At 39.5% G+C, this 22,499-nt stretch overlaps 1 protein-coding gene across 1 annotated transcript; it reads right to left on the minus strand.

Annotated features, from left to right (window-relative positions):
* Window positions 1-7,208: 7,208 nt before the first annotated feature.
* On the minus strand, window positions 7,209-22,267 carry C1QTNF3 (C1q and TNF related 3). Its single transcript, XM_082497843.1, has 6 exons — window positions 21,977-22,267; window positions 16,834-16,945; window positions 14,093-14,247; window positions 10,369-10,498; window positions 8,830-8,929; window positions 7,209-7,422 (listed from the first exon to the last, which is right to left on the minus strand). The coding sequence occupies exons 1-6, from the start codon at window positions 22,262-22,264 to the stop codon at window positions 7,263-7,265; spliced, it is 945 nt and encodes a 314-aa protein (XP_082353969.1). The 5' UTR covers window positions 22,265-22,267; the 3' UTR covers window positions 7,209-7,262.
* Window positions 22,268-22,499: the final 232 nt, after the last annotated feature.

Genomic DNA, 22,499 nt, shown 5'->3' on the forward strand with positions numbered 1-22,499 from the left:
GCACTTCTGTGATACAGGCTGGCTACACTGCATGCCAGGCTTCCACAGTTTGTATCAGATTTGTTGTCTACATTTTGTATCAGATTTGTTGTTTTACAATTACTCTTACTTTTCAGTCCTTTGGAAAAACCCCAAGCCAGGAATGTGAAGTTAGAGCTGTACATATAACCTTGATACTCTCCTTTCACATGTATATTATTTACAATTTAGTCCATCTTAGTACATAGTTAAAGAGATACTGGTATCAGTAGAGTTTATATTGGTTTTGTTAAATGAAAAGGCAAGAATTGCTCACATCTCATAATATTTTAAATCTTGATAATTATAATTATCTAAAAATGCAAGTAGTAGGTCACTACTAAGGGTGAAACTTCTTTAGTAAATTCAAAGATATCTGCATTAATCTGAAATTGAGAACCTTTAAGATTCTAATGAAATTTATGGTGGTATTTTTGTTTCCCAAGTTTATCAAAGGTTTCAAGCATGGGTACTTTATCCTGAAGCTTGCAGTTATGCCTTGCCTGAATAGAAGCTGTGCTCCCTCCATTTATAACAATTCTCGATATCCACAAAGACAGTGTAGGTGATAGTCCACATTTCTGACCTCAGGCTGTGTGCTGTTGTGACACACTGTCCCTCTTACAATGCCCTTGTGAAAGGCAGCAGCTTAATCTCTGCAATTTCAACAGGTTCTTCAGCTTGGAGCATCTCTTTGCCTTTCTGTGTTTCTCTGCTGCTGTGTGAGTGCGGACTCACTCATTATTTCTAGCTCTCTTAAGTGTACAACCTACCACACACCAGAAAAAAGCCCCACAGTGAGTCTATCCTGAGATTGATACATCCCTCTGAAGTAGCTGTGAATTCATGGTGCTTGAGAATCTGCCTATGTCTGAGATTATGATTTACAGTAATTGCATAGGCTGCCTTGTGCTACTTCATTAAAATTGACATATCCTAGAAAAACCACTGTTTGCGAGTTGTTATTCCAGTCAGTTACTGGAGTGGTGATTTGGCCTTGCTGCAATGAACAAGCTTTTTCATTAACTTTCACAGTGTCAGAAATTTGCCCCGATACCCTGTTAAAGTAGGAGACCAAATTACTGATGCCTGTGATGATTGTTTCTGTACTTTGGACCTTTACTCTTGTACCTGAGCCAAAATAGTCACCTTTTTTCCTTTGAGTCATGGTTTATGATATTACTGTGCTTTCATGAAGAGAATGTGCTAGGTGAAGAGAATGGCAAGTGGCTTTATATAGCTCATCTTTATTTTGGCTAATCAGTAGAAAATAAATATTTTCCTGTCAGTTTATTATTAACGACTACTGCAGGGACTGGAAACTGTAGACCAAGGTTATTCCCAGATTTTGTTTGCCTGGATACTGAGCTTCAGCTCTGTGCTGGGCACCAAATGTACTGCCGCTTGTCTGTCCTGCCCTAACTTATTGCCAGCGAGCCATTCTTGCTGGATGGTGTTGTCTGCTGCATTCATTAAAGACAATTTCTCCTGTGTTGCTGGTGATTGATAAGCCTTTGTTTTTATGAACTGTTTCCATCACCTTGTCCATGAGCCATGTATTTGCACCTTAGCTATGGCATACCTAATTCCTGTTCTTTATTTTGTGTGCCTTTGATAATCTGAGAAAGCAAATGTGGGCCATTCTGAGAAGCTGGTAGTCTTGGAGGGAAGAAGGCATTCATCTGAAATGATGAATGTAGCTGAAAGTAGCTGAAAGATTTTATTCAAAACAATCATACTTCTACTCTTTTCTAGTTTAAAAGATGAACAGGAGACAAATTAAATTCCATCCAGCACTTTCAGATGCAGAGCGGGACTTTTCACATGGCAGAATGGCACGAACTCTGAATTCCCATTTCCCAGTCTGAAGTTCCGGTCCTTACGGACTTCCTTGACTTTCATCAACTTTAGTGTGCTGTGAGGGCATGGAGTGTTTTTCTTTCAAAGAATTGCTAAGATTGAAAAATGAAGGTCTTAGAAACTTAGAAAATGCTAAAAGAAAGGTTGCTGCTATGAGTTTAATTCCTCTGTTCTTCTGCTCTATTTTCTATAGTGCCGGTGCTTCAGGTGCTTCATTAGCTATACATTTGGATGAAGTTACTGGATGAAACTGTTCTGTATTCATCTCTTGCTATCCCATTCCAGTATATGGCCCATGCCTTATTTTCAAGCATCATATAATTGCTCCTGGATGAGGCTAAGAAATAACATGTGACTATATGATGGGAAGAACATACTGTGAGAGACATTCACAGGAAGCAGGAGCTAAGATGTCAAAGATGATTTTAACATGGGTATTTCCATTCTTGGTATTGTAACAATGTGATTCTTTTAAAACACTTCTTTTTTGTGGAATTTTTCACATCTTCTGGATTGTTTTCAGAAAAGCAGAAGGATAAAACTCCATTTGTGCAATTTTTCACCGGTTAGCACAAGAATTCTCTTTGTTTAATAAAACCCTGCACCACATGGGTTTTATTGTTCTGTGAATGTGTTCATGGAGCATGCCCTGCCCTATTTCAGATGCAGATGCACAATACTGAGCCTCTCCCACTGTCATCTTTACAGTCTTTGTGCCAAAATTGATACGCTGATTTCATCAATCTAGTGGTAGAAAAGAGTGACCAGTTGGCAGGAATTTGCAATGTCAAGAAGCCAGTGGTCTCTTCCCACACCTATTATCAGTGCTTGTTCAGCCTGCAAGGTAATCAGGGATGATGTACACAGTAGTGAATTAAAGAGCAACAGGAATTTCCATGTCTCGTAATTGCTGAATTGTAGTGTCATGTTACCAAAATTGATGGGTTATATAACTACATTAGCAGAACTGTCCTGAGAATGCTGTTAGCCTATGACAAGGAGCTATTGTCCCAACTTTTCTTGAGTACTGCTTGAAAGTTAGTGCAAGCCAGGGACCAGTTTTGCAAGCAGACACCCTGCTGTGGAGGCTGAGAGACTTTAATTCACATTAACATAGCCAGATGATAACTCTGGGCCAGAGAATAGACTCTGCCACTCTTGGATTTTAGTATCAATTTAACCAGCGAGCAGGGGGATGAGGCATGGGAGGTATGGCTGTTCTCTGCTGCTACTCCTGTGCTGCGTAATTCCCTCAAGGAAGCTATTTGATAATGAAAATTAACATGGGACTGCAGACGCTCTAACACCTGCTAGCACTGTGTGGTTTGGCCCAAAGACTAAAGAAGCTGTTGCCCTTTGTTGTAGGAGGGAACCTGGTCGTACTAAGGAGTGCACATTGTATTGAGTTCTTTTAATTGATGAAGATAGATAGTTTCCAGAGTTTCTGTCTTTCCTCGCTGCCACTGGAGTATGACATCCAGCCTGGAGCACTGCTTTTCACAATTCTTTTTGTTGCCTCAGATTTTTAAATCTGAACTGACCACTGTCAGTTTTTATTTCCTTTGGTTGCTGAGGCAGAACTAACTGCAAAATGTAGAAATTTTGCTGCTGATTCACCGAAATGAAGAACTGTGTGCCTTTTCACACACCACTCAGCAGCTCCCTGCATGTTTTGTCCTCGTGATTTTTTTTGGTTCTGAGCACAAAACATTTTAATAATGTGAGCTAAGTGGGAGAAAATACAGTTTTAATAAAAAAAAACCACTTTTATTAAAAACCACTTCAGAAAGCAGTAGGGTGTAATGTAGGAAACTCAATGCAAAATTTCATGGGGAAGGTGAAGGATCTGAGTGAAGGGTGTGTTCCTTACTTTCCCTTTAGAAAAACATTACTTTATTTGAAGCCCTCCCTTTGGCTCACAAAGTTTTCAGTGGGACTGTTGTCAGTCTAAATTGCTTCCTTAGAATCAACTCGGTCACCCTCAGGCCATGGACTAGCCTCTGAAACTAAAATCATAGGCAACTTTTTTTTTCAATTATTTCTAATTAGACTAAGCTGAGCTTCTTTCCACTTTCCTTAAACACCACTCGTGAAACTGGGACCCAGACCTAAGATGTTTTCCTTCAGTTAGGTTTCGTTCTAGTTCTTGTTCTTCTCTTGCAGAAGTTGTGTTTTACCTCTGCCAAGGAGGGGGGTCCAACCAGCATCTCTCAAGTGGCACACAGCCCCGATTTACAAAATGCAGCCCTTAGCACTCTTAATGCAGCTGGGGATGAGAGCTGCTACTTTCCAAGGGTATCACGAGGAAGGACAGTGGTCCCCAGGTCTCAGGGGAAGGGAGGACCAACAGTGGGGGCTGGTGTTCCACACAAAGCTGAGCTCAGCTTGTCTCTGTGTGAGGCAGTGTTTTCTCCTGCTAGGGTGCCAACTCCTACCACAGAGGCAGAATATCGCCTACCAAACCACAGCTCTGCGGCAGGCAGGGGCTTGCAGCTCTTGCCAAGTTTTGGTTAAATCTGGGAGCTCATGAAGTGGAAGAGAGAGATACAGACTCAGCTTAGCAAAGACAAGAACCCATGAAGTATACTCCAAATTGCAACTTTTGAGTTTCCAGAAGGTTTCTCACTCATAACACGAATTACAAGATACCACCTATTTTATAACAGAGGACAAAAGTCTCTACAGAAGACATTTTATCTTGATCATCTGCTAAGCAAGAGGCTTTCAACTATCAGCAGCAATGGAAAGATGACTAATTTTCATAAATATTTTTGAGAAAAAAGCATACATTCAACACGACTCACTGAATATAAAACTTGATAATTTTGAGGGACCGGAACAAACACAGATTTTTACATCAGCTGCTATATTTTGAAAGATCTTTGAAATTAATACGCAAGTTAACAATTTATTTGTAAAGCATTACAACACTCAGTCAGCAGAGATTGCGTGCAATAACTTTGCAGAGAAAAGACTGCAGAGATTTCGTACAAAGCCGAGGAAGTTTCGACCTTGATGTAAAAAACTTCTTAGTTTTAACCTTGGAACTGAGACCATGCTGCTGTTTGTTTGTTAGAAGCTTTTGTGGTGATTCTTAGTTGCTTTCTGCTCTTAGCGGGCCAAGTTGCACAAAACTTGTGAAAACGACATAAAATGAGAATGGCAAAACTTGAATTTCTTTTATGTCGTGGCCATTACGAGGGATAATGTAAAGGAGCTTAAAATTATTGTCACAGTTTCTAAGTGCTTTATTCTGACCAAAGTGGAATAAAATGGCCGTGCCATAAAGGAAAATTAAGTCCCCAAAGGAAACCTTAGGGATTTAAATTTTATGAGTATATATACACATGTAAAATAAATATATTTTACTTAGTGCTGGATTTCTCCCATTCAGTAGCAAAATTAATGCTTAGGAAATACATATTAAGAATATATCCCCATAGTCCCCAAATGGTAAGGTTCTTGGTAAATATAGATATGAACAAAAAATATAGTTTTATGACTATTAATCTTTATTGGATAAATGTATGTGTTACAAAGTAAGCAAACATTCCTAACACAACAAGAAGTACTTTTTTCAAGATTTTTCCTACTATGAACATTAGCTCATGATGTCATATATCTCATACAACTTGTGCACTTATTCTGAAAGAATAACATTATTTGATTACCTGGTGGGTGGGTTTTAGTTTGAAGGCATGCCAGAATTTTACTAAAATGCTTATTAAAATGACATCATCTCAGGTTTTGAAGACCTATGTGGTGCAAACCTGACCCAAGTTCATAAAGAAACAATAGAACTCATTGGATGGCAATTCATTAAAGCTAATTATTTTCAGTGGTTGATGCATAAAATGTAAAAATCACAAGTCATAATCATCAAGTACCAACATGTGTTTTTCATTGTAGGATGTGGTTTACATGCACTGGGAACTTGTACAAGGACACACAAAGTCATAGGGCAGATTCTGAATAATTTGCCCTATGGTCGTGCTACAGGTATCTGTATCCAGTATAAAAGAATTTCAAATAAATGTGTTTCTAACCCCACCTGCTTGTTATATGTTAATGGCAGGCAATGTCTGGTTACAGTGTAATGTCTGTTAAAATGTAATTTGTATTTCATTAGCTTGTGTGTGGAGAGCCAGAATGTGCAGAAGATACATTGAAACTTCAGTATTGTCTTAGCATATTAGGTGCTGATTCCAATGAAAAGAAAATAGCAAGACAGTATTTCAGGTACCCAAAATTTGAAAAGCCGGTGGCACATATTAATGTTGAAGAATGGCCCAGTTACTGTGACCAGAACTTCTGAGCCAGCCAGTGTTTGCTTTCACCAGTTAAATATTGAACTGGGTTAGCTGCTGCTTGGCCAGGCTGCAATGTCTTTTCCTGAAATACTGTTTCTTGGAAGGCCGCTACGAAAACTGTATCAACAACTTCACTGTTAAGTAAATATGCAATATTAAAAGGTACATCGTTCTAAAGGAGCTCCAGACTCCACAAAGTGTGTGTTTCTCTGTTTGTGCTGTTGGCGTATCCCCACTTCTCCAGCGTATAGGCTCCTGCATTGACACCTTGCATTCAGTTACATCAGGTTTTAACAATTTGAAGGCTAGAAAGAAACATTACAGTTCCTCTGTCTGATCCCCTCCCTGCACACTGCAGGCTAAATTACCTTAGCTTCAGGCTGCTACTAAGGCAAGAATTACTACCACTCTTTTAAGAGAGGGAGCGCGAGCATAAATATGTACTAAAAATCTATGAAAAATGGCACCAGATACATCTTCACAGGTTTGAGATGGGAATGCAATAAACCTGAATCCTTGACATCTTTATTTTCACATTTTTTTTATTCTATTCGTAAAGTTCATTCTAGTCCAGTAAAAACTTCCTCCTTGAAATTTGGTCACAGCTGAGCCTACTTATAATTCATTCGGGCCTGCTTCCGTGATGCGAACTTAAATGAACAGGTAATAAGAACTGAATAAGTGAACAGGAAAACATGAATCAGTTGTTCAATTCCTGACATATACTTAACTAAAGTATATTTATAGACAAAATTGACTTTACTGTGCAAACTGCTCTCTAAGTTATTTAAACTCCTTTTCTTTGTGTTCAGTCACTTTGTAGAAGAGAGCAATAGCAACATTTAATGATTCACTAGATAGAACCCATCTTCCAGAAATCTGTAAGTGTGTCAACTATGAGTATGTAGCTCATCTCTGATACACAAATAGCGATGCATTGCAGCAAAACAAGCCTTCTTGATCTTTCAATGTTGTAATGCCATTCCACAGTCCAGAGAAAAATACCAGTTCCAAAAAAGAAGTTTCCCCAGATAAACATCTCTTAGTTGTTTTTTTTTTCTTTTTTTTTTTTTTTTACTTGGTTTCAAAAAGAAGAAACCCAGCAAAGGTAGAAAAGCGTTGATGGTCCCCGTGGAGGGCTCCATTTCCCATTCGCAGCCAAACTTCATCTCCCTTGGCAAGTTTTAGCACTGCACTGTTTCCTGAAGTGTCTGCTTTCCCTTTGGATTCATAGCTAAGGATGGATATTTTAACAAGTCAGCCTTTTGTTTCTCAATCATGATCAAGCAAGCAACTTTAAAAAAAAAAAAAAGAATCCAAGAAAGCACATTGTTATCCTGAGCAAAACTTCCCTGAAAGGCTTGCCAACATTTTTTCAGCTTTATGAGGAAATGTTAGCATCTCTCTGCATTTGATCTCCTAGTCAAATTTTGCACCTTACCCAATTGCATCTTTTCATTCCTTTCTGAAATTCTGGAAGTTTCTGTGTTTTTTTCCAGGGCGCAGGAACAAATTTGTTATTTAAAATAAAACTCTGCTCATTCATCACAACACTCCAGTTTTCCTGTGATGCCCTTTTTTCCTTGGATTCATTCCAGCTAATTTTAAATGCCTCCAGGTCAGGACTCTCATGTGAGATGAGCCCCTGTGCTCCCGGCACATTCAGTGGGCAGAGACGGGCAGCTCACTCCATCCTGAGGCCTTTCATTGGATCGTCAATATGTTCAATGTGGGTTAACCTGCTGGCTTTGCCTAAGCATTGGTTCCCTGGTTCCCTTTCTTCCACCTGTTGACTTTTCTGACATTAACACTTCAGGGGAAAAAAATGGGGCACTTTTTCTTTTGTAGGAAAGATCTAGTGGGAATAAAGCACCGTTTGGTGGTGCTTCAGGTTCGGGCTGTTGAGGAAACCTTGCCAGCTTAAATGAACCTGCTATCATCTACGTGCCTAAAATCCAGTGTGATCAATCTAAGCTTTTGTGTCAGTTTATTCAGGCTCAGGAGAGAAGCATCAGACCCCCGGTTGGTATTAAATAAATAATAGTTTTTCCAAACACATATTTTTTTCAGAGACCCATCTTCACCTGGTCCTTATAGAAACTAGAAGTAAATCCATTCTTGATGATCCTCCAGCTAACATAAAGAGTTCAGAAACTTTTTATTCCAAGTGTACTAATGATAACAAAGCCAGTAAATGGAGGACCTTTGCTTCTTACTTATTCTTATCCTGCAGTTTAAATGCTCTCCACCTTTGAAGGGAATTACTCTTCCCTAATCTTTAACAAGATGTTTACTAGTCTGACAAAGCAAAATGAGGATGAAGATGTGTTTTCGCAGAATGACAGTATGTTACTACTGGACTCCAACCCTGACTTGGAGTGCTAATTCCTTTCCCCTGAGCTTTGAGGAATGCGTGACCAAGGCTGAGTTTTAGGTTCAGGATCTGTGTCATGATCCAAATTTGCAAGTGGAGGAGGGCAAAATACAGTAGTTTTTCTTTGTTGGTTATTTTACCCTACAGAATTTATTTTAAAAGTGAACATTTTCATGTTTCTTGAAATGTGAACAAGCTGTCACATCTGTGCAAATACGTCTTTTGCAATAAAGTGTTTGCATTAAAATGGCCTGGCCCTTCACTTACCTATATAAGCTGAAAACAGTATTACCATTATGCATCAGGTACACATACACTTCCTCCACATCTTCATGTTTCATCATATTGAAGGTGAAGAAATACACCCCTGAAAAGATTACCAAATACAATGTGTTTGCTTCATAAAGGGAGGTATTCAAGCTACAGACTTGTGCTTCTTGCTTAGCAAACATAACAGCTGAGGCCAAAGTTACCTTCCAATTGTCAGTGGGTATTTTGCTTCTGCTTATAGTGTGCCAAAATCTGATTCATTTTTATTCTGCATATGGCAGGGGTTCAGCCACATGCTGTTCCAGAGAAATGGCTGTATTTGAACATTGCAGAACCACTCATCCCTTCCTTCTCACTGAAAGGGAGATTTCCCAGAGGCTGAGTCAAGTGGCCCCTCTCTCACCTTTTTTTCTTTACCTTCTTGCTCCTGCCCTCTCCCAAAAGAGCAGCCTCCGGGCCAGCCAGGGCTCAGCCTCAGAGGCTGTCAGACACCCAGCATCTCGCGCAGGTTAGGCAGGGCATGAGTGGCTTTAATAGCACCCACTGCGCCTCACCTGGCTGTACTGCATCCTGAACAATGCACACACCGCTTCCTCTTCTTGCCCAACACACACTTACCACCACCTTTTTTCTTTTTAGCTCTTTCTCTGTCTGAAAGGTACCGACAATGTCAGTGCAACCATGTTATGTGTCATGAGCTCTCCCCCAGGTGTAATCTGTGGCATTGACCCTGCATTGGGAGCTTGGAGTTTGCATCAAAGTCATTAAATCATTGTGGGTCAAAGTTCATTGACATCCACTTATACACTAACCTCAAAAGGAAGCCGCTGTGAGGACACACCCCCCTAACTGTCAGTAAGATGTGCTACAGAAAGCTTGAAGAGCCCGACTTTTGATTTAATATCATTTCCCACAACAGTGAGTAAACAAATGGCAGGGTGAGAAAGGTCAGGTGGAGGAATCTGTTTTCAGACTTTGCTTAGCCATGTTTTCGGTTGTGGCCCTGCCTCCCTGATCTTCTGTTGTTCTTCCTGCACCACAACTGTGTAAGATAGGGAATGGATGCAGCTGAAAAGTAACTCAGAAAAAAATGTAATGGTTCATTTCCAGCCACACATCTGTTGCAGGCCAGCTCACAGCTGAACTGGCATGAGGCAAGAAGGAGATGAAGAGAGTGACTGGAGGCAGGAGGAGGAGGAGGCAACTGTGAAGCTGCTGCTGTTGCAACATCAAGGCCACTCATTACAGTGGCTTGAAGGGCTAAAAGTCTGAAAGTGGACAGTTCTGCCCCCTCCCCAGCTCTGGCCATGCCTCTTCCTTCTGCCTTTGTGCCAGCACTAGTCTCGCTGCCTGGCAAGACCTCTCTTGGCTTGCTCTGTTTCCAGTTTCTTTTTTCCTGAAGGTAGGTAGCAGGAGCTATGCAGAGTGAGCCTCATCAGTGCCTTGTGCAAAGGCAGTTACGGGTTTCTCGTCATTATTGACCGCACTTCTCCCTGTAGTACCAGAATTGCATTATTTTGTTTTGCAAACACTCACCATTCACTGGAGCACCAAATCTCCCAGTCATGACATCAAAAAAATTCCCAACATTGGTTTCAACACTGCTGAAGATGATCCCACTGTTCTGGTTGCTGAAGTGAGTAGCCATGGAAGCCATGAATGCGACCTGCAAAAATGAGTTCTTATTCAGGCAGTCGTTCTCAAAATGCACATGCGTAGAGGAATCAGCTACAGAATTTTTTCCTGTATTTGCGGTCTGTTTATTTTCCTGACAGAGATGTTCTTCTAGGGCCTGCTCCAAGGCCATTAAACTCCAGTAACAAAACTCCCATTGAATGAAACTGGAAGAGGACTAGGCTTCTTACATTCAATTGGACTATTCATGACTGTAAAAGTGTATGGGCAAATGTTTGCAGGTCAGGACCTTCATTTGGGATTTTATTTACTTTTAAGTCTCTTTAGAATAATGAAACAGAAAACGGGTATTGAAATGGATGGTGTTTCCGACAAAAGTGATTTAATTAGTTTTTATATATGCCCCAATGCACTTAGACTGGATATTGCTTTTAACTTGTGAAATATTTAATGTGTGAAATAAATAATGCTCAGTAAAATCCATGCACATTATCATTTCTTGCTAACTGCCTTCAGAGGTACATTAAGCATGTTTATTAGAGGTCCTCTAGAAGTGCAGTTGCTGGGACTCAACATTCAGTGCTTTTTCTCTCTTACCAGTTGCCCTGTACCTTCAGTCAGGACAACAGAGGATGGTGGAGACCAAGAGAGGACGGAGACTAAGTGAAAACTGTACTTCCACTTCATGTTACACTTCTTGCAGGGAGACATATGGCCATAGAAAATGTTGCAGAGGAAGCAGTGGAAAACCTCGCCCACTGGACAATTAAAATTACCCTCAGCAAGATACCAGGGAATGACCCTGCCCACTCGCATGGGCAGGGAAGGGGGTTATCTCTTGTGAGTCTGTGATCCCCCCCATCTGACTGTCAGTAAGCTGGGTACAGGCGGAATTGCTGCACCGGGGTGCCGGAAGGTCACACAGTGACTTGGCGTTTTATTTCTATCTCTTAACTTCTTAGATGAGAAGTGTTCAATTACAGTTTTAACTACCCATCACAAAAATGACATTTTTCATGAGATTCCAGCTGTACCAGTATTAAAAGAAAACACTCCAAACTTCTTTTGATTTAAGATCCAAATGAGAATAAAACCAAAACAGGCAAAATCAAATGCAAGTCCATATCCAACAGTGGAAATCACTAGCCATCTGCTCAGTAATTTGAGGAGCTCCAGATGTGAGCTGAAAGCTTGGGCTGCTTTTCCTTATCCCTGCATGGATGCATTTGCTGTGACGGCAAATTGTTAACTTCTTGCTTCTCAGCCAGGATCACATCAAAGTTCAACGTGTGTTAAAGGAAAGCAGCTGCAATGGCAGCTTGATGGAATTTATTGCTTTTTGTCAAGATTGCATTTCACATTTTCTTTCACCCCAAGCTACTTTTCTTGGCTGATGGGAAGAGTTGAAAAAGATGTCCTTTCTCCCTAGGTCTCATTTTGAAGTAGCAGATGAACATGGACACGCCAAGTTGTCTTTCAAAATAATCCTATATAATAATACAGTATTGTATTCAAAAGTGCTTTCTCCTCTACCTACCCCCACTCTAAAATTCTTAAGCACGATTTTAACAAGGAATGATATGCTATACTGTGTAAAGAATTTTTAAACACATCTGTTCAAAACCATGATGGAATTTTACTTGAAAATAGGTATTGCAGTACGAGCTTTGTTATTCATCCTCTTTCATTATTCAGTTTTTAATTAAATTACTACCACTATTGTTATGTAAGAAAAAAATGATGATAGCTTGTTTTAAAATTGCAAAAAGATTTACGTCAACTGTAATTACAAGTCCTTTTTAAGATATTTTGCTGTAATGTTAATTCTAGTTAATTCTTTAAGAATACTAAAATAATTCTGGTTTATTACAGAAATCCAGTAATTTTGGAAACTATGTGCACTGTGAATTTTATTCTGTGCAATTATCCCATCTTCATGCAACCTAGGGTGGAGAATTCAAACATAAACAATGCTAAGGATTCAAAAGCTGTTTTTCCACTCTATGCACATTGGTTGTACTGTGATTTTGCTGTTAATTTGCATGTCTTTTATGATGATATAAAACATATATGAATGATTGTTATTGGGAAACAGTATCCTTCAGTTAAAAGGTGTAGATCTGTAAACAGGTCAGAACTTCAGTTTTCCCAATAGTTGGAGTGTTTGAAAGTGGGATTTCTTTTTGTGCACGTTTGCTATATCCCATTTTGTCCCTTCTGTAGTGAACTTGGTGTGGGGGGTACGAATCAGATCAAGACTAAGACACTTCCACTGAAGTGTGTATGTGCGAGTGAGGATGTAAACTCCCTTGTAGTTTCTGGAGATCTATATACTCTGTGGTGTCTGAAGTCCCATTTTCCCAAAAGCAGCAGTGACTGCCAGATTAAGCGGAGTTTCTCTTCTAGATCCTCAGTCATTGTAATGGGAGATTAGATGCTTCCCTCACACGTAGGCTCCCTGGAGCTGAATCTGACTGCAATCCCTTGCCCGTGCAAGTGCAGCTAGTGCAGCCTGACGCGCTTCAGAATTCCCCAGCATGGGGCTGGCTGATCTGACCCGCAGAAGCACCTTCCACAGTGGCAGCTGGAGACCAGGAGGTATGCATCTCAAAGGCTTGCCACCCGCCTAAATCTTGCCTTTAGCACCTGAGCTGCACTGCGTCACAGGGATAGTCAAGTCTTCCTGCTATTTCAGATGAACTGCTGGTACATTGCTATGCTGCAGTGTACAGTGTGGACAACTCTTAAATCCCCTTTGTGACAGCGACCGAGGGTCTTAGTTATCCAAATCCCATTTACTTTTGGTTGCATTAAGAACGGGACTGCACTGTGACTCCACTGTACTGCAGATATATATATATATATATACATAAGCTACCCATCATCTGCCAGATTCCTGACGTGAAGAAGCTCTAATGCAAAAACTATGGGACTATGCCAACACAGTGTTGAGCCCAAACAAATATAGCCCATCCCCAGCAGAGCTTATCGGTTCAGGCTTGAACCCATGTTTTAAAGCTCATTTGACTTTTGGGTAGTTCGCTCATAGGCATAACCTACATGCTTCTCAACATATTTAAGTTATCTAGACATACAAAACCACAGATAGCTACTGAGGCGTATTTTCCAAAACATGAGGACTTATGTCTGCGCTCAGATGCTTTGACCCCATACTTTGAGGAACTGGATACATGTGATTCTGAGAATCTCACAAAGCCTGACTGACCTGAGAGGCATGGACCTGAGTGACTCCTTTACTCTTTTCATATGCCATAGGAAGTGCATTTATGTATGTGATACAGCTTGACAGAAAAATTATAGTTCCCGCTATTCTTCTTTAATGACCCAGATACTGGCTTTCTGCCCTAAAAGGGTACCATATATGTTTCCTCCTGCCCATTTCTCAGCTGGATTCTTGCTCTGAAGAAAGACTAAGCCCTGATGTCTTTCTTTTCCAGGAAGATCTGGCAGAGCACATTTGTCAGTCATGACAAGGGCTATGTATGTCTCTCACTGTATTAAATTACAGGGGGATTTGCTGCTTAAGTAGTTAGGTGCTGTTTTTCAGAGAAGAAAACCATAACCTGAGAATTGCTGCAGCCAACACAAGTCAGAGATTTTGTACCTGTAGCTCTGGGGGAATCCCAGGGTAACCCTTCTCTCCTTTGGGTCCATGATGGCCACGCTCTCCCCTTGGTCCCATATCTCCTTTGTCTCCTTTCTCACCTTTGGCTCCTTCCTGGCCAGTTGCTCCATTATTTCCATTGTTTCCGTGATTTCCTTAAAGGAAACAGAGCTTTCTGTTTAACTTAAATTCTTTCATATAGCATGTTTTAACAGATAACTGTTAAACTGTCTTTTCCCGCCAGTTTGCAACACATGGACTTTTCAGTCCCGTAAAACCCAGACTGAGCTGCAATGGATAAGAAACAGCAGTGTGGTTAAGCTGAAGGTGAAGGTTTTGATGAGCAAGTTTCCAGAAGAATGTAGATAGATGTTTAAGAGTTAACCCTCATGCTATCTTGGTGTTGCTTTATAAACCGCTGATGTCTCAAGTCATTGCGTTGTTGGGGAGAAGTGCAAGGGCAAGACCTCAGTGGATGTGAGGCTCAATGAAATGAAAGCCACTGCCTATTGACACATCCCAGGTAGCCTGCATAAGCACTCTCGCTTTTCCTTTTGTGTAAAACCTTATTTCCTGATAATTTAGGTTAATTAGGGTAGGATAAGATAATTTTGAATAACTTTTTGCTGTCTTTAAAACATGATGACACAAATGAAGAATGGCTGCAGCCTTAAACTAGCTAAATGACCCATCTGTGCCAAAAACGGGAGAGGTTGCATTCTCAGGGTGCTGGTTAGCTTCAAGGGGTTGATTGATTGTATGTTCCTAGATTTAAGGAAAGACAAAATTTTTATAATGATGCTTTTCTGAGATGGTTTCTGGTAAAAAGGGTCATTATAAAAACATATTCCTGCATCTGCAGTATTACTTTCTGATGTTTACTGAGAAAATTACTGAGCAAACATCTATGCGACTGACAAAATTTTAAAGTTGGCTAGAGTCACTGAGCAGTTATTATGCATACCTGCAAAACCCTGACCTTTCAGTTAATTACTCAGGGGATTAATTAGTGTTGTCATTGTTCTAATTCATCCTGAACTGAAAATAGATTCTTTGCCACCCTGCTTGTTGTCTGCTTAGTCACTGTGATTACAAATTTCCAAGAATGGTGGTGTTTGACATAAAATCTAATGATTAAGTGATTCTTCAGAATTTTTGTATTGAGAAAAAAATTTACGTCAAACTAGGAAGCTAAATGGTGGAAGAAATTAAGCAAATTTTTGTTTGGGTAAAGAAATCAGTAACTCTTAAAAATATCAAAAATGATCCTTCATGTAAAGCCAAAACTGCTTCTCTGCCAGCTCAGAACAGAAGTCTGCAAGTGACGTTTGATTCAATCAAGGGAAAAGCAGCTGTTGTTGTTCCCCTTACAGGCACAATGGTATGAAATGAAGCACGTGAAGGAGACAAAGAAATTCCAGGGTGCAGAAGGTTGCTGTTGGCCACCTGTTTATGGCATCCTGTGGTGATAAGAAACTGTGACTGAGATACATCCTTGCATGAGGAAAGGGCGAAGCTGGAACCGGGCTGTGTCCCAGTATGTCCACTGCAGCCTTGAAGTTGTGGGTCGAATACAAAATTGTGTCCCACTTCTAAGAAGCGAACAATTTATTAAAATGTAATGCAATATTTCTGCACAAGATTAGATTTCTCTTTCTTCTGTAATGGTCAGTAGTATTTTTATAAAGGGTTGATGGATGAATAGTTAACATCAGGCTTAATACCAGGTACGCCTATGACCTTATTTTGCCTAATACCCAAAATATGTCCAAGTAAAAATTTATTTCAATATTTTGCTAACTGAAGCTAGTTCTTTAAACACTTCATTCACTCAGATTTAACTTCATAACAGTCAGATTTACCTGTTGCTGTAAACTGTTTCTACCAAAAATCACTACATTAATTTTTTTTGTGTATGGTTATCTGTCATGTCTGTTGCTGTCAGTACATTTGTGAGACAGAAGGATTATGAAATTGCTTTTTTATTGTGATAACAGAAGATGTGAGCTTTTGAAAATGAGACAAATCTGTCAGTCAGTGACATGTTCATTTACATTATACGTCTGCTTTAGGAATGGTGATTTTCAAATCCCTGAAGGTAGCTGCTGTAACAAACACACCAACATGCAACTATCTATCTTTTTCCCTTCTCTAGCCTCTTCTTTTTCCACACCAATTATCAGATAGAAGTATACCCTTTCCTTGTGTATCCTGCTCTTCTGTATGCATTTCTAATGGAAAAAAAAGTTACTTTTTATTATGGAAGACAAGAAGAAAGAAGGAAAAGAAGACATTTCTATGAGAGAACAGAATCATGTGTGTCTCTGTAAAACATTGTCTAGCAGTATGCTAGATGAAAAAAAGCTCCTGAATACAGTACACAATAGCATAGCTGGATATTCAAAGGTAATCGCAATAATCAACTCCAGGGAACAAGTTCTTCCAACTTTAATGGAAGCTTCATGCTGCTTTGAGAGATCAATTTGCCCTAGAAATGTAATAAGATTACTTTCAGTATGAATTTGTGAAAGCTGAATTTTAATAACAAATGGGTTTTCACTGGAAAGGACTTTAGAGTCTATCTGAAAATCTCTGTCTCCCCAGAAATTATAGAAAAACTTGTTTCTGAATCTGTCCCCAAATACTGATGTTTGGACCGTTCTCTGATATTTCATAGAACAGCCTGTAATTTATAGCCTGTAAGTAGACTGATCATAAAATCAATTAAACTTCATCTTTACCTGGCATCCCAGGGGGCCCGGGAGGTCCTGGGGGCCCTTGGTACAGTCGAACTCCGAAGTCACCACGGCAGCAGGAGCTACAGTCTGGATTCTGCGGCCCAGTTTGTGGGGGCTAAGTGCACAAAAATAAGCTTTGAATAGCTCATTCATGGAGGGCATCAATCATATGCATGTTGGTTACAGGGTCTTCATTATATATTCTCTGTTTATATATTTGCTAAATTTTCAAAACATTTCTTATCTGGCTTGAAATCTCCCATACTTGCTTTGTCCCTGAAGATGTTATTATTGGAAGATTCAAGAGAACAGCTCTTCAAGTGTTCTAAGAGCTATATGAATATTAAAAAAAACCCCAACTTGTCCTGGCAAATAGTGAGAGTTTTGAAAATAAAATAATACCAAGTAATGAAAGTTAGGTGAGTATTTCAGTTAGTTTCCTATCCTGCTTTCTGCCAATCCCGCATTTCAGCTGACCTTTCTTGACAAACAAGCCTATATACAACAAGTGGTAGGACACAGGGGACTTCATTGACCTTCAGCAATGAACTATCCTCCACTAAACATAAATAAAACTAAGTTGGACCGCCCAAAGGAGATGTTAAAAAATGCCTGTGCAGCGTACTCCTGTTCATGGCCCCAGACTTGCATATTTACAGCCTACTAAAGTTGGGAGAGCCTAAAAAAGTACAAAAATAGATGACAAGAATTTGAACTGACCACAACACCTGGTGTTATGGACATTTGACTATTTGTAGTCGTGGGTTCGTAACTATGAAAACCTGTTTATATGCTGAAACTAATATAGCAGCATAAACAAACTAATGAGTTTATTATACACAGCTCAGCTACTAGAATAATAGTTTGATAATAGTTTTGTTTCAGTGCTTTTCTTTCCCAAGTTATTCTATTTATACTAATGGTGTCTCACTCAATCCTGGCTTGATTTCATTCTTGCAATGATTTAGTGGTCACAAATCTTCCAAAGAGTCAGCTGAGGTAGAGGTCCATGGTTTGATTTTATTTCTCTACCTTCTTCTCATTTCTCCTCCTTTGTTTCTTTTTTCCCTACAATTCTTTGCTGTTATCCTGAGTTGCAAATCTGCAGTTCTTAAATTCTGGAAGGAGGGTAGTTACACCATCTGACTGGTGCTTTTCTCTAATCATTCTACTGTTTGTCTTCCTTCCCTTTATTTCCACTCATCTTTATCATCCTCAAATTACTTGCCTGATGCAGACCTATTTGTTTAACGGCAGCAAACGAGCCTCTGGTGGGATGGGAGCTGCCAAATGAACATAGAGATGTGCTGTATTCCTGCCCTCAAGGTCATCAACTGGCTTAATCTGAAACGCTAAAGATTTCTGCCCGTGTTTTGAACAATACCAAGTGCACCACCACCAGAATTCATTAATTTTGAGAGGCCTGGGAGTTTATGTTTATGGATACAGAAAACCCTTTTCATGCCACCAAAATACTGCAACTCCTCCAATGGGACAGACACATGCCCTCTCCAGCTGGAATCTCCAATGGTGGATCTACCATGGGAATAAAGGCTGACCTGAGAGTTCAACAATTATGCTTCATATTCAAAGAGTTATGGAAATGTGAAGACTTGCCAGTGGGCAGAATGACTTCATCTTTATGAGGTTTTGGTCAATAATACGCTTTTTACCTTAATTCTGGATAAGGTCTACATTATATGAGAAAAATTAGTTCTCCCTGTTAGACTGTCTGTTCCTGAAGAACCTGTTTGTATCTTTCTTGCTGTTTTATCTCTCCCAGTTGATAGGAAGAACATAACTGACAATCACCAGACACACTGTTTAAAGCTTTCCTAATATGAGAGAAGAAGTAGCCCTGCTTTCAGCTCATTTTCAGTCCTTGAAGGGGAGCCAAGTACTAGAGGGCTGGAATGGCGCAAGCATTTTGCACCACCTGAAATGATAATATTCAGTGTTGCACTGAGAATAAAATCTCCACCTCTTTTTTGATAGTGCTTCATATTAATGTTAAATGAGAAGGCAAACTATATACATACCTGTCAAGAGCAAATAAGTCATATGAGCCTAGAAATATCCAAAGACACAGAACTGTGGATTATAGGTAAAGGAAGGCATGAGTCCAGGAAACTGGACTGCATGTGAGACTCTTTCTGTGCAGGTAACACAGGGTTTTTTTACCCAAGGCACTAAAATCCTGAACGACATTATTAGCTAACCAGCTATGCTATCATAAAATAGATACTAGTGCTGGTCATAACCGAATGCTGTTGGCATTTACCTCTCGAAAAGCTCAGCAGGTTATTACGTGTGAAATGAGGCAAGTCCTGCCAGCCTGGTTGCATGAGAACAGTTCCACTGACTTCAAAACAACTGCTTATGTAAGTCATAAAGTAGTATTGACTTATTATCTTTACTGATCCTTTGACTGGGAGGAAAAAAATGTTCACAGTCAGCTGCCAAGAGCAATGAATATTCAGGATAACTCTTAATCTCTAAAAACAGAGAACTTCATGAAGAGTACATTTAAAGGAAAAAACTGTTCCTAAAGTAAAATTACACTCAAATGGGACAAAGAGATTAATTCCAACCTACTTGCCAAAGGTGTCCTATGCAGCCGTTTGCACATAAATTTTATCACAAAATGAATCTTTGGCATTGCTCTCAGAACAAGAATATGATTTAGGAGCTTGTGAAATGCATCTGTCACACTGATATCCTAATACAGACAGAAAACTGGAAATATTTCTGAGGCTATTTGCTGAATTTCCTATGATTTAGTGTGTAGGAGGCAGTTCTAGGCAACAGATGGTCTATAAAATTCCCTTAACTTAAAGCTGTGAACGAATCATAATTAGAGACCCAGCCCCTTTTCACTTCCTAATTAAATTTATGGGTTTCTGTTATATTGTCTTAGTGCAGAAGATGAATGTTGTACATCCACCATTCTTGGCTCCAGTTCTAAACGCAAAATAGCATGACGGTGGGCACTAAGGCCTTCCGTGCCCCTTCTCTACAAAGAATTAAACAAACCAAAATCACCAAAATCAGGGTAAAACACAAGTAGGTTGAGGGGTACCTGAAGGTTTTCAAAGAGCAACCTGAAAAGGAAGAATGTGTCTGGCATGGCTCTCCCCAGTCACTAGGAGTTCTTGTGCTTGAGAAATGCACGTTATATTTTACATGAGTTAGCAACAGCGTGAAAACTGTCCTTGTACCCAATGCAGCAAAGACCAATGCTATTGTCTCTATTCCATAACAGGGAATGGGACTGTTAAAACACTTTTGTAGGAGGGTGAAATTATCCAGCCGGAGCTAAGGCAACTAAGGAAGTAGGGACCTAGGGGTGAAACAGCTTTCGGATAATTCAAGGGAAAGAGAGAAGTTTGACATGAATTAAAACATGTCCGTGCCACCTTTGTTCCTCCTCTGCCTGGAAAACCCTGGAGTCTAGAGATGGAAAATACCTATTGCGTCAGCCCCTCTGTGATGGATTATTCCTGTCATGCATCTGCTAGTGCTCCACTTCATTTCAGTAAGCCAAAAATTGCATCATTTCCCCAGCAAAGATTTCTTCTGAGAGAGGGTCTGGGAGGTAGATGACTGCCATCAGCTGTACTTGGACTCACTGGGCTCAGTTTAAATGTCACAGCCGCTTTTCCCAGCAGGCAACGCCCAAACATGTTGCATTAAAGTCTCTGATGAGAGACACATGCACCCCAAGCACAGTGACACTTTTGTGAGGGACATTTGACCCTAAAAAAAAAGTAATTTTGTATTAAATGCTGCATTATCTGAAATTATGTTGAGTTAAAGGGGAATCTTCTTTAAGTACCAATAATACATGGTCTGTAGTATGCAGCTGCAAAATTCTCTCTGCGATAAAGAGATAAACACACACTAGCTGGCTCATTGGACTACATAGCTGATGGTTTACACTGTTTATATACTGCGAGTACAATTTAACATCCCTACAGTTAAATATCTACTTTGCTGAGTACACCGGAGGAACATATAACCCCTGCCCAAGAAATATGAAATGCAAAGCACTATAAAATTTAAATACAGGGAATATAGTGGTGTATTAAACCTATTCCCATACTTGGATGTGTTTCAGTTCTTCAAGCCTAGGACAGGATTAAAATTAAATCTTCTCTCTGCTTATCATGAAGTAGGTTATTATTCAACACTTGTCTGCATGCCCATGATTTTTGGAATTCAAAATACCATAATTTGATCTGAAAGAGTTTTAAAAAACAAATGATGAAAGGTGAACTATACAGGACTCAAACATGTGTATCAGCAATAGGAAAAAAACACTCATGTTCTTGTTGTTTCTAGAAAACATCAATCAACAAAAACTTCATTTGAGTGGAATTTTGTTTTGCCTAGTGCTAGAAAAAGCTTCATCTTCTGCTGTTCAGATTTTTCCTTTTAAATTTAAACGGAAATATTTTGTGTATAATCAAATTATGCCATTTTCCCTTTGCTGTGAGCTAATGACTATAATATCTAAAATGCCATATAAAAGGTATAAAAAGATTCCCAATTTAAAGGCAGATACTACAGATGATTCAGGTTCATTCTGAGTCTTTTTTCTTCTGTAACTGTCAAGTTGATATATATTATTGAATCTACTCATTACATTAGTATCTGGTTTTTTTAAGCTATTCCTTAGAATAAAACTTTTGAACACTCAGAATTTCATTATGTTTGTCTCAAGCTCAAAAGAATATACTTTATATACATTAATTAGTATTCTCTGCCAATTGAATCTTTCCAAATACCACTATACACTCTGTAATTTTCCTTCACATACAAATAAGTTAACAGAATCTAAAACTTTCATATATTAAATAAGTATTACCTTGAATATTTAAGAGACTGTTTATCAGAGTATATGATTGCACAGCATCACAGTTTCAGCAAAACAAAGAGCTGCTATCTGCATTGAAACCAGTGTACCCAACCACTGCTGGTTCTACCAGCTCATTAAAAGATCCTATAAAGCAACCCAGCAGGATACAGACCGATACACAGCTTCAATAAGAATAATTTCATAAATATATCACTAATAATCTTAGGAAAAAAAAAAAAAAGATCTCATTAGCTTTAAAGATATCTTTAGAAGATTAATTCAGAGTACCTGGACTCTATCTGAGGTAGTCAGTTCTACATCATCTACCTCTGGTCTCAGGACTTTTTGGTCTGTAGAAGTGCTATTATCAACAGTCCACTCTATAAGTTGACTCCGCTGTTTCAATATTTCCCTGCTTCTGGAACCTTTATGGCCAGTCTGGTGGTGACTTTGCAATACTTTGGCCACTGGATTATAAGATCTTCTGCTCACCTCCATGTATTCATCTTGACACAGGCAAAATGGAAGAAAAAATAAAGCCAGTAGATGCCAAATGATGAAATCCTTCTCTGCCATGTTATTCAAAATAGTTTTTCAGCAGTCCAGCAAATGCCTTGCAGAAGGAGAACCTCTTTGCTGCACCAGGAGTTATGTGGTTCTTTCAGCTTTTCCACTAGTAAGCCTGGCACTGAGACCGGTACCAGGTTTTATATGGTTGCATGCAATAAATAAAACTAAAAATGCCAAAGTGACAGGATCCTTCATCCAACATCAGTCATGCTCCTTTAAACAAACCAGGCATTATTCACCA

This window comes from Vanellus vanellus, assembly GCF_965231255.1.
Source record: "Vanellus vanellus genome assembly, chromosome: Z".
Lineage (NCBI taxonomy): Eukaryota > Metazoa > Chordata > Aves > Charadriiformes > Charadriidae > Vanellus > Vanellus vanellus.